Source organism: Asterias amurensis, chromosome 6 (genome assembly GCF_032118995.1).
Source record: "Asterias amurensis chromosome 6, ASM3211899v1".
Taxonomy (NCBI): domain Eukaryota; kingdom Metazoa; phylum Echinodermata; class Asteroidea; order Forcipulatida; family Asteriidae; genus Asterias; species Asterias amurensis.
In genome coordinates, this window is record NC_092653.1 from 5,498,067 (window position 1) to 5,511,600 (window position 13,534).

A 13,534-nucleotide genomic window follows, 5' to 3' on the forward strand; every position below is an offset into this window, starting at 1 on the left:
AAACATTATGATAGTCAACAATTCTATAACTGCACTTATTTTTGATCAAGGTAAATTCTAGCCCACCTTGTTGAGCTGTTAATGGCTCCGCTGTTAACATCGGTCTCATCACTGTCATCACTGCCACCATACTGTCACCATGTAGTGGTGACAGTGATGAGACCGATGTTAAAAGCGGAGCCATTAACAGCTCAACAAGGTGGGCTATGGTAAATTCCTGTTTAGTAAAGACACAATCCAACCAGCTTTGAAAATTAGTTGAGAAATAATGTGTGATTACATTTTTAAAAACACAATTCCAAAGCAGTGTATGTTTTGTTTCAAATTCAGCAGTTTTGAGGTTTACGAAGTCGGATCAAAGTTTAATGCCGACTTCTCTGCCTTTAAAAGTAGTTTATTAAACTAAACTTAATTCTGGAGGTTTGATATTGTTTTTGCTGGTAATGGTATTACAAAATTTGCCAATTGTCCTTGCTTCGCACTGTCCGCGTCGCGATAGTGTTGTGTTTCTGCCCTGTGACTGCCCTATCCCCCACCCCCCGTCCCCCACCCACCCAGGGGCCCATCCCAGGAGAGGAGATGCTTCGTCTCGTCTCCTCCATCTCACCGAAATAAAGTCGAATGAGATAATTTCTAACGTTGACGGCGCTCCGCAGACTTTGATTCCTTGTGTGCAGAGGACGTTTTTTTCCCCTAGGACGCTTGTGCATAATGATATCGATCTCAACAGAATGTGCAATGAAGCGAGAAAAAAAGTTAGTTCACTTTGTCTCGAGAGGCAGAGTTCAGTAAGAACATGGAGGAATAAATTCCTTCATGGTAAGAGAAGAATGGAGAGAAAATCATAGCAGAATGAACAAGTAATCCGCCCGGGCGGATAGTGTGCCCGTTTTTTTTTTCAGTGTGTAGTGCTAATTCTACCTCCATGGCATGCTATGACCATAGAGTAAGGACAGAGACTCTATGCTATGACCATGGTATGACACCGAAACTGCTGGTGTTATAGATAATCTATATACGAAAATGCAATTGCCAATTCTACGGTCTAGTAGGATGATGGTTTGTGGATGGAGCTATAATGATTCTTTTATATAGCTCTATGGAGGGCACTCAGCTGGAAACTTTGGAACACGTGAGCTTCTTAAACCGGAACGGTATGATGATACAGTATACACACATTTGCATCCTGGGAATAAAATCTACGGATATGGACGCGTCATCATGAACCTGCGCCATCTTTAATTCGCGCAGCGCAGGGTATTTTGCGCGGGATGTAATCACAATCTCTCTAGAAAACTGCGCCGACGAAAAAGTTTTTCGTGAGATAAACTCGCAATTTCCAATCGCTATGGCATCGTTGTCTGCTGCAGATCAAATTGAACAAATTGTACAAGCCGCAATCCTCCATGATCAACAAGGTAGGAAGGAGAACGGGGAAGATGAACAGCATGACCAGGGCAGTTCCGTAGTTGAAATGACGGTGGAGATAACATCCAACGACGGCGAAACTCTCCCAACGAATGAACACGAACACCGAATTCACATGAATGGCTACATCAAACGCCTGGATCTTGGCAAGTCTCCATCGTCAATCATCTCCGACGAAAAGTACGAGAGCGTCTTGAATTATCTTCAGAATCCAGATGCGGCGATTGCTCCCCATCTTCGATATTGGATCGCGAATAAAGAGTTTCAGCTGATGGAAGACCCAAACGACGGGGCCAGTGACGGCAGTAACGTGGTCGTCATCCCACGACCGGTCAAAAAGAAGATGTTGGTGAGGCTTTTTTTTTTAAATAAGTTTTATTTTTTAAAGTTTTGGTAAAAAAGACCTGGCACTATTCTCAAAAATTTGGTGATCCTAACATAACACATCACAATAACAAATCTGTGGAAATTTAAATCAAAGTTGCACGAGAATGATGACAGAAAAAACACCATTACAAATCTACAAATTTGTGTGATTTCAGAACCAGATGCACAATAATAATAAAACTTTCATGCCTGAAGTTTTAAAAATAAAAAAAGGTTGAAATTACTCTTTAAAAAACCCTCTTTTAGCAGAGGGATAAGGGTGTGATTTCAGAACCAGATGCACAATATAATAATAAAACTTTCATGCCTGAAGTTTTAAAAATAAAAAAAAGGTTGAAATTACTCTTTAAAAAACCCTCTTTTAGCAGAGGGATAGGGAGCCGTTTCTCACAATGTTTTAGACTCGATCAACAGCTTTCAATTACTCAAGTTACCAACCAAGTATGTTTTTATGCCAACAATTAGTTTGATTGAGTGATTTAAAATTACCAACCAATGACCAGTGCATTTAAAACTGTCAAAACTATGAAAGAATTTCGAATTTGTTAGTGCTACTCTGTTGTTACTTACTTAATTAAAAATAATACTTACATTTTAATTACATTTTTTAATACTTGCTAATAAACACTTGCTAATAAACATGACAAACGTCAGGGTGTTTTGTTTTGTAGTATGATTACCTTAGATTGCTTAAAATTTTATATAGGTAATAATTAAACTGCATGCAAACATTGCTAAATCAACGCACAGCTTTTCATGGGATACAAGGAATTTTGCTTTCTTACATAATTCGCATGAAGTAAGGACCTGGCTTAAAAGTGAGTGACCCTTTGAAAAAAATTACATGGCCTTGCCGTCTCAAAGATGAAATTTCAGGAATGCATCGGCTTCCAGGAAATTACATCCTTGAACTTGAAGCTTAAATCACGATATTCACCACTTACAATTTTTTAACTTTGTATTTTTTTGTGACGAACAATCACAGGACAGAGGGGGAGGTGATTTCCTACGCGTTCTGCCAAGTTCCGCCATCTTTGACATCATCCAAGAAATTCACTCAAACCAGTTTGAGCATTGTGGATATAAGAGGGTCTTAGAATATGTAAGTATCTTCATCATCCTGAGCGTAATTTCTAAAAACTGTTAAGCAGAAAGTGTTGCTTTGCTAAGCAAAAATTTAGTGGGGTACCAGCCACAACGATGTAAACCTAATGTTGTTTTGGCGGGTGGCAACTGTTTTTTGTTAAGCAATTATTATTTATTAAATCGTTTCCTTTATTTGTCAGTATTTGATATTAGGAGAAGGTTGATGGAGGATGGCAGTCCAAAAAGAGGACCACTTAGTGACCTAATTTTGTTCACGATCCACTGTCTGTAAGCACTTTACTTGTACAAATAATCTAATGATAACACTCTTATTACCTCCATGTAGGCGCAGACTAAATATTTCAGAATAACGAGGGGCTATGTTCAAGAGTTTGGCCGTTCATGTCCTGTATGCCATTCAACAGGGTTTACTAAAGATGGTAAACGCAGAAAATTTTCCAGCAAATTTTCCTCCAGCGGAATGAAATTGAAGAGGTATGTTAATTTTGTTGAAAGACGGGACAGTTCTTTGCAGAACTGAGAAGTCTCCCGAACATCCGATAAATCTACTCCGGGGTAGTAGAATAAAGAAAGACAGTTCTCTAAGAACAAACTCTAGGATACCTGGTATGTTGATGCACAGTAATTGTGTTACCGCAAACCCATATTGATACCTCACCATGTAATGCCTCAAATCCTATAATGTTAATTTCTATGCACAATATCTGCTGTTGATATCATTTGTTTTCAAAAAGAGACACAACAAAGCTTGGGCAATCAAGTTGGCGGAAAGACTTTTACAAGAAAATGTAAAATATTAAAGTGATAAACATTGCACCATAATCTTTGCCACTTTTGACATAAAGAATGCAGGCAACCCCAATCAGTTGTTTTTAATGATGTTTTTAATTTCACTTTCTCTTGATTGTAATAAACAGATCTAAATTTTCCTAAGCCTGACTGGAATGCTCAATGTTACTATTTTTGTAAGATTGTCTAAGTAAATGTGATCAAATTACCCAAACTCATCAGGGAATCATCTTCCACCGTCATTTAAAAAAAACAAACTCAAGACCTACTTTTCCAGTCAGCCTCGTCATTAATACATTGTTGTTCTGTTTTTCTTTCTTTCTTTGCTTTGTTCTTGTTTTATTTATTGTTCAGCGCTTTGATCTGTGCTGAAGGCACTTTATAAATACCTGTATTATTATGAATTTTCCATGAGTGAAACACAGCCAATACTTTTGTAAAATTTCTGAGAATGACCAGTGAAACTAGTTGAAATGTAAACAAATTTTACGTAAGTATTGGGTGTGTTTCATAGAAGTCTCATTTGCTAAGTTGATATTTTACCAGCCTGATGAACTTCTTTCATGATCAATGTGATTAAGTAATGCTTTATTGCTTCTGCAACTTGTCTACAATTCAGGGAGGCTGAGGAGATTTGTAACTACTATTACATATTTGTTGTCTTCGTGTTTGTATTAATTTTTGTCATAAGTCATAAAATTAAAAAAAAGGCTTTGGGTTTTTAGGTTTTTTAAATGAGGAATGGGATATTAACTGGTCAGATTACAATAAGTCAGTGTTGAGTAGTAATAGTGTAAGTGTGTTTTGTGGTGGTGTTTAAAACGAAGTTGGGTAATGACTCTGAAAAATTAATGGTGTAGGAAATTACAGCAGCTTTGGACTTTGAGAAACACTTCATTTCAAAATATTACAGTGATGGAAAAAGATATCGCTTTTAATCACCAAAACTTTCAATACGGTAACCCTTTTTCAGATTGTTTATTCCTATAGGGATCATTACTCTTCCTGCCTAGCCAGGACAAATAATTTTCTCAGGAGTTTTGGCGATGTTTCAAAATATAATTTGATCACCTTTTGAAATAAAACTTTCAAAGGTTAATTTCATTGTACAAAACTTATATTAGATGGGAATAAAACAATCGAACGGCCCCCCCCCAAAAAAAAATAAATGGTACACATTGCCAGTTTGCCTTTAAAAAAAGACATAGTTCCTATACTCAATTTTTCAACTTTGTGGATGAGGAATCTCATTTTGCCAGGGTCATTTCAACCTCGTCTGAAGCCAGGGTTTTCACGTCGAATCACTGTGTGGGCGATAAATTTGAGGACAAGGTTGTTTGCTACAATAGTCGGGCACTTTGTGTTTACATGGATTTAAAGCGTACAGGCGCGCGTGTACGTCCAGTTACCATGCCACGTGCTGCCTTGCGTGCAAAATGGCATTAATTTCTCGGCGGATTCTTCGCCTTTTATTGTCAACGAATGCGAGGAGATTTGGTCCAGTTCTTTATGGTAATCTTTCTCAACATAGTCGGCAGCTCTGTGGGTGATTATTCCGGTTTATTACATGAGTGCAAGTTGTAAATTACGCACCCGAAGTGTTTCCGATTGGCGGTGTTATATAATTACTATTAGTTATTACTGAGTCAACTCGACCACCGCAGTTTCGTCGGGAGACTGCCCGCGGCAACCGAGCGAGAGCTCTCGTGATGAGGGCAAACTCGACCGACCGTGGCATTGATTTTAACGACTTTTTTTTACACTCGACCCTGTTTGGGGGTGAACAGACTTTTTCTTGAAAATTAATTATTTTTGTTTGTTTATTAATTTAATTATTTCGTTTTTTAATAATAATATTACTTAAATACTATTTTAAAAAGAATTATAACTAATTTTTAAAATTTTCTTTAACAAAAAAAAGGGTTTTTCCTTTTTTTTTTGGCCTTTTATTATTGAGTTTTCTGCAATTCGGAGATATATAATTCATGAATTGATACTGCAGCATCTAATATCTTACCAGGCCTGATACTTCACGGAGGCAACGGAGGCGATTGCCTCCAGTGTCCCTTGCCATTGCCTTGGTGCCCTTGAAATGCTCCAGTAAAAATTTACAATTTCCTCATACGGTGCCTTTTTCCAAAAAGAAAATGCCTTGGTGCCCTTGCCCTTTCAAAAACGAAGCATACAGGCCTGTCTTACTATATATTTAAAAAAGTTGTGTTTCTATTAAGTTTTTAGTAGCAATAATGAAACCCTCCTCCCGATCGCTGCAAAGGTTACGTTATTGCAACTATTCAATACTTTTTAAACTGTTTTTTTTTTTGTATTATTTATATTAGTAATTTATTTTTTGATGGGAAACAATTGTTTCTTGCTATTTAAAAAAAAATGTTTTTGCTTGTCCACACATTAAGCCAAAATTCAGGAACAATCATATACAAATACTATGGAACTACTGGCTGATATTTGGAATTGTACAGCACAGGAATTCTTTTTCTGCTCAATTTAGAATGTTGCTATCATTTAGACTGTTGAGATGGTCCCTATGGTCGATTTAAGGCTTTCTCTTTGCTTCTAAAACCAACTGATTCATTATTTAGAGAGTGGTTTGGGATGTCGGGAAAAACTGATTTTGTTGTTGCTTATGTCAATTTTTGTTACCAGGGAGCATTTGAAGCCAACATCGAGTAATAGTCTCCGACTGCCAAAGATTTACACCAAAACAGGAGATGCAGGTGAGAGGATTCGTGATCATAAAAGATTATTTAAAAAAATCATTTCTCAATTTTATTTGTTTTCCAAACATAGTATAATGGAATAATAAAAATACAAAATATAATCCTGAAAGGGTCCCTCGGCTATTTTATTTTGCCAAATTTTCTCATCGGACTCTATTGATATGGACAACCAATTCGAGGCCTGTTTACAATAATGTAACAATAATGATCTTAAAGGCACTGGACACTTTGGGTAATTACTCAAAATATATTAGCATAGCAACTTACTGGGTAAGGAGCAACAGAGTGCTATTGGTAGTGTAAAACATTTTGAAAAACGGCTCCCGCTGAAGTAATACAGATTTTGAGATACTAGGTAATTTCGAACTAAAATATTTGAATTTGAAAAAGGCTTCAGGCCCGAAGCCTTTTTTTCTGCCATTTGAAAGCACACTCAACTGTACAACAAGAATGTTTCTTTCTGACGTTATTCTCTTGCAACTTGGATGACTAATTGAGCCCAATTTGTTATTTTATGTATAAGTGGAGATACACCTAGTGAGAATACTGGTATTTGAAAATTGCCAAATGTGTCTTAGTGTCTTTAAAGGCAGTGGACACTATTAGTAATTGTCAAAGACTAGCCTTCACAGTTGGTGTATCTCCACATAAGCATAAAATAACAAACATGTGAAAATTTTAGCTTAATCGGTCATCGAAGTTGCAAAATAATGAAAGAAAAAACACCCTTGTCACGTGAAGTTGTGTGCCTGTAGATGGTTGATTTCGAGACCTCAAATTCTAAATCTGAGGTCTTGAAATCAAATTCGTGGAAAATTACTTCTTTCTTGAAAACTATGTTACTTCAGAGGGAGCCGTTTCTCACCATGTTTTATACCATCAACCTCTCCCCATTACTTGTCACCAAGAAAGGTTTTATGCTATTTTGAGTAATTACCAATAGTGTCCACTGCCTTAAAAATTGTACACCACAGTTCACTTTTGGTTGTCTCGTGTCATTTTGTCTTTTGCAGAGTTCTTGTTTTCCGGCCAGGCGTGTCATCATTGACAGCCATGGGGCACTAGAAATGTTCAACATTATTGTTATTATAAAGCATTGTATTCAAGTTTTTAACAATGGAATTCCAAAAGGCATCCTACAGTACTGGGTACCGCTGCTGCTGCGTACCCTGCAAAATTTAAATTATTGTAAATAAATTGTTTCATACAGGATCCTCTGCGACAATTACTGGCGACCGTAGACCTAAGAATGATGACGTATTTGAAGCACTGGGTGCCACAGATGAACTCTCATCAGCTATTGGGTAAGTTGTTTTTTTGTTGCTACAGAAGCTTTTGCAATTTGGATAATAGTTTGGTTACAACAGCTTGGAATTGTAAAAAAGCATTTTGAGAAACCTTACACTTTAAAGTAGTGTGGTTATGTAAACACATCAATTTTGATGGCCAAAGTTTGAATCTGAGAGGGTTAAGCCCGGTTCATACTTCATGCGAATGCGAAGCAAATGTTGACGTCACAAATTCGCAACGAATAATTCGCAGCAGTTGCCCTCTGCTCTACTCACGAATATCGCTGCGAAAGGGGGGTCGTGACATCAAATTCACGTCAAATTCGCTTCACATTCGCAGGAAGTGTGAACCGGGCTTAAGTGTCGGTAATGTTTCTCAGATTTTGTATTCCTATGTAAAAGGATTATCATAATGCGTTGATATATTTGCTGTGGATTTTAAGCAATATCCCCAAAATGCAACCACCTTTTTAAATGAAATGTTCACTTGTTAGTCTTATTGTATACATTACCACAATCGAACGGTCCTAAAAAAACAAAACGTTATGCTTTGCCTTTAAATTGCCTAAGTATCACGCCAGTGGCTTTTTGTTTGCTTTCGTTTGGTTACAAAATGTTAAACCATACTGTTATCATAATTTAGTTGAATATTTTATTATTTAATTACAGCCTTACAAGGGAGTTTGGCAAAGAGGCGGAGCACACATTTGACTCGCAGCTTCAAGAGGTATGTAGTGTTATTGATAGGGAGGACTGTGTCAAAAAACCTCAATAACGAATTGTATTCCTTTAGTGCCAATTGAAAGTCCCTTGTCGCACTGCAGCCATTTTTGTCATGTTCCTTGTATATCCTGTGGTATTTACTGTAATGATTCGCACAAGGGATCAGACTGTTTTCTCTTGGTGTGGTCATCCATTTAGCCGATGCAGTGTGTTCGCATCATAGAGTTATATATAAGAACTAGAGGGCGCACTGGTGATGCTGCTTGCACAAACGCGACGGGACCGCAAGATGACAAGCGCGCCATTCTGTACGCGGGTTGAATATGAAATACACATTTGCGTTTTTTTTTTTATTGAACGCTCACGCGATGCTGTTTGTTCAACTTACAAAATGGCTGCACAAACACACGCTGTGAGATGGCTGTTTTGTCAGCTTAGAAAATGGCCGCCTGCGCGCATGCCGGGGCGCGTATATAGGACAGTGCGCCCTCTAGTTGTTATATATAACTCTATGGTTCGCTTCAATCAGTAGTCAGTATGCTTGGAGAGTTTCAGGAGAAAGCAGAGGATTATTTAGCACTCATTTATACATCACACTACCCTCTGGCATTTCAGAGAGTAGAGCATGCTACGGAGGCCATGACCTTTGTTTTTGTGGAGGGGCAAGGGCACCAAGGTATTTTCTCCTCGGTAAAGGGTACCCCATGAGGAAACTGTCAATTTCTACTGGAGCATTTCAAGGGCACCAAGACAATAACCAGGGGGGATGAAGGCAATCCCATTCGTTGCCTCCGTGAAGTGTCATACCTGTGTTTTGGAACGTGGCAACATGGCAGTTACTGTGCGTGCTGTGTGTTATTTGGAAGCCTTTAAGATGTTTTCACTCATCTGTTGTGTACTTTGATTAACTTCCATAGATCCAGTGTCTCCTTCAGGATGTCGGGTCTTGTATTGCAACACCAAAGAGCCAGGCGTCTGCAAATCAGTTGGGTAAGTTGCAAATAGTTCATTAACAGAAGAAGAAAAAATAATAATTGGCCGCTTTAAATTCTTTCAGTTCCAATGTTGTACATTACAATCTACTTTATGTACTCCTTCGTGTATTTTTGTTTGTTCAGAGTTGATGGAATTTAGCGAAGTGAACGTGGTAAAACTGGAGAAGTGGATCGATGAGTACACGAGGCTTTTACCTCCACTAAAGAACTTCATCCTGCCGGTAAGAATTGTTGAGTTTTCTTTATAGAGTGATAGTAAGGAACAGTGTGCTGGTTTATCTAGATATTAAGTAGCCCCGTGTGTAAATCTCTTTGGGGTAGTGTTGGTTCTGAAAAGAACTAGTGAATGGAAAAGAAACAAAATGGCTGCACCATGACAAGTGTCTGTTGATCATAATCATTAATTGTCCTTGTCTGTAAAGGCTGACCAATCTACCTGAACATTTATTTATCTGAAATCCTGCCATTTCTTTGATTTCCAATCATGATGAATTGTATAATTATATTTTAAATCAATTATATGAGGTTTTATTGGTTATTTTTTTCTTTTAGTCTGGTGGCAAGACAGGAGCATCTCTTCATGTTGCTCGAGCAGTATGTCGCCGGGCTGAACGAAGGTAACACTTCTTATTCCGATATAAGTGTTTGTTGTTTATTACAGAAGGAGGAAGCTCACTTGATTGAACTGTCATTTAAATGCCATTCATAAATACCTCGGACAGTTTCGCTATTCCTACTGGTGGAGAGTGCGTCACGTAGGTCTGTATAAACCTTTGTTTAAGACCGGTAAAAAGTGTTGACACCTGTTCTTTTAAGACAGTTTCTTCATTCCTATTGGTCGAGAGCAACAGCTGAAACAGTGCAATTTGCGCGACGCCCACAGCATTCCCTTATAAGGAGTTGTTTACCTGAGGGCAGCGGAGGGCTTTACCATTTCATAGCGGGAGGGTTGATGTGTTGAAAGAAATAATTGAACAATTATAATTTTTACATTTATTTTACTTTTTGATTAAAAAGTGTTGATGTTTTTGACTGAAAAAGTACAATGTATTTATGAATGGGAATCAAAGTGTGTTGAATCGTTTTTCAACTAGTGGTCTAAACCCGCCGAGGCCTGGTTCTTGATGATTTACCTCGACTTTGTCTCGGTAAAATTATCAAGAACCAGGCCTCGTTGGGATTAAACCACTAGTTGAAAACCTCTTCACCACACGTTGATTCCCTTAGTAATGAAGATCATGTTTTTTTTTTACACTGTGCTTTTTAAATATGTTTTTTATGTCCTATTTTTTTGTCTTATATAACTTGTATTTTTATCGTTGTAAAGTGTTAGCTTTATTGTTGGTTGATTACAGATGCTTTTGACTCTTTTTAATTTTATAAAGCGTTCTGGTTTGATGTCGGGTGCGGTATAAATCATGCTTATTATTATAATTAATATTATATTATGTCATTGTGCATTGGTCAAGTTCGGTTTTAACAGCAACCAGTACCCCAAATCATTTTCAATATTGGCCTCAAGTTCACAAAATGGTCCTTGTTCGAACCCCGCCATTGCTGTGCCTTGTAAACTGTAGTTCCCTCTGAACATTGTCTGGGCCCTTTTTCATAAAACCCGTAAGCACAAAAATATGCTAAGCACAGAAAAAAAATCTTGCTTAAAAGCAGAAAATAGCTACCAGCCGAACTACCATATGTTTACATTGTTGCAACTGGTTCCACTGAGCATTATTTTCTGCTTAGCAGCTTTTTGAAATTTGGCGCTGGTAGTTTACTAGATCTGGCACTTCATCATGGATTGTTTTTAATAATGACTCCATACGTATTAAGTTTTAGGCCTTGTAAATAATGCTTTTCATTTTGGTAACTTCTTTAAAATTTATGTTTTTGCTATGCTCTGTTTGGAAATTTTCATGAAGTGTGGAATTAAATGTGAGTTTAAATTGACAAATTAACAACATCACTGTAGCAATTAACTATATTTTGTTTCACTTCATTAGACTGATTCCACTTGTTCAAAAGGAAGAGGTCGATGAAGTTGTCGAGAAATTTATGAACAGGTAAGACAAATAACTTTTTCTTACATTTTTATTGTACCCCATTCATTCTCAGCTCACTTGTTTATTCTGTTTATTGGGCTACCACAGGCCTGGAATTACACTGAAGTGTAGTTTCCAACTAGGTATGGGTTTTTACTCCCACTTCTCAAACTGAAACTTCCTTCATTGTCTTCTCTTCATCGGGTTCTAGGCTAATACAGTAATGAAGTTTGCTTTTAAAGGCAGTGGACACTATTGGTAATTTTCAAAGACGAACCTTCACAGTTGGTGTATCTCAACATATGCATAAAATAACTAACCTGTGAAAATTTGAGCTCAATCGGTCATCAGAGTTGCGAGAAAATAATAAAAAAAGAAAACACCCTTGTCACACGAAGTGGTGTGCTTTCAGATGCTTGATTTCGAGACCTCAAGTTCTAAATCTGAGGTCTCGAAATCAAATTCGTGGAAAAATACTTCTTTCTCAAAAACTATGTCACTTCAGAGGGAGCCGTTTCTCACAATGTTTTATACTATCAACCACTCCCCATTACTTGTAACCAAGAAAGGTTTGATGCTAATACTTATTTTGAGTAATTACCAATAGTGTCCACTGCCTTTAAGCCCTTGGATAAATAAAATGAAATTAGAAAATTGTCCATTAAAAGATTACATTTTAAAAGTTTGATCGCATAACTTGATCTTTTCATCACCCACAGATTGAGTGACTACCTTTTCACCCTGGCAAGATACGCTTCCCACTGCGAGGACATCGATCCGATGATTTACATCAAAATACGCTCACGAAAGCGCAAGAAGTGAGCTCAGCATGGAGTGTTATCCTCTCTGGGGTTGATTTCACAGAGTTAGGGCTAGTCCGAACTTAGAACTAGTCCGAGGAGATATTAGAACTCAAGGCTAGTCTCAAGTTAGTTCAAGCAACTCGTCCGAACTTGAGATAAGACTAGTCTTAAAGGCAGTGGACACTATTGGTAATTGTCAAAGACTAGCCTTCACAGTTGGTGTATCTCAACATATGCATAAAATAACAAACCTGTGAAAATTTGAGCTCAATTGGTCATCGAAGTTGCGAGATAATAATGAAAGAAAAATAACCCTTGTCACACGAAGTTGTGTACATTTAGATGGTTGATTTCGAGACCTCAAGTTCTAAATCTGAGGTCTTGAAATCAAATTCGTGGAAAAATACTTCTTTCTCGAAAACTATGGCACTTGAGAAGGAGCCGTTTCTCACAATGTTTTTTACCATCAACCTTTCCCCATTTCTCATCACCAAGAAAGGTTTTATGCCAATAATTATTTTGAGTAATTACCAATAGTGTCCACTGCCTTTAGGTCTTTGTGAAATCCACCGCTGGAGTATTGACAAAAGGACAGAGAGTCAGCTGGGGGCAGAGAGAGATTGTTTTCCCTCAATTCATTCACATTTTGTAGATCCGCAGTGATACGATTTACGATTCAATGTTAATGATTTGTTTTCTTCTTTTTTTTCCCAAAACTTGTTTGACCACCCCACCCACCCCAAAATTTAGATTTTTTTTAATGTTGAATGGCTTCATAATACTCTATACTGAGGTACAAAGTAACGCCTCAGATGAGTCAGATATTCTAGATGGAAGGTTTTCCAACATCAGTAGTTTTCAATGGCTTCTCCTGGCTTAAACAAACAACTTATACTTTGTAGCTCAGTCGGGAATGAAATTCTATTTTGGAAACGACACTGCGAAGTGTCTGAAAAGTGCCCGATAATTATCCATTTATGCTGAGTGTGCTAAATGTTGGAGCATTTGGACAGTATACACAGCGGCAAAATAAAGGATGACATGTGAGTCGTGACACTAGTTCTGCCAATCAAAAGACGAGGATCTGTGTGCAGTACATGTAAATAATTGTACATACAGTTCTATGATATGAAATTTGTGTTTTCTGAATTGATGTTTTGTTTCATTCCCACACGGGAACCGTTTTTCTTTCTTTCTTTTTATTACAATAAGTAAGTTTTTACCATGTTTTAACTT

At 37.5% G+C, this 13,534-nt stretch overlaps 1 protein-coding gene across 1 annotated transcript; it reads left to right on the forward strand.

Annotated features, from left to right (window-relative positions):
* Positions 1 to 964: 964 nt before the first annotated feature.
* LOC139938844 (uncharacterized) lies at positions 965 to 12,594 on the forward strand. The gene is made up of 11 exons (XM_071934488.1): positions 965 to 1,777; positions 2,801 to 2,917; positions 3,248 to 3,396; positions 6,376 to 6,446; positions 7,660 to 7,753; positions 8,408 to 8,465; positions 9,379 to 9,451; positions 9,580 to 9,677; positions 10,009 to 10,073; positions 11,457 to 11,516; positions 12,215 to 12,594. Exons 1-11 carry the CDS (start codon positions 1,349 to 1,351, stop codon positions 12,315 to 12,317), a joined length of 1,317 nt encoding a protein of 438 aa, XP_071790589.1. The 5' UTR covers positions 965 to 1,348; the 3' UTR covers positions 12,318 to 12,594.
* Positions 12,595 to 13,534: the final 940 nt, after the last annotated feature.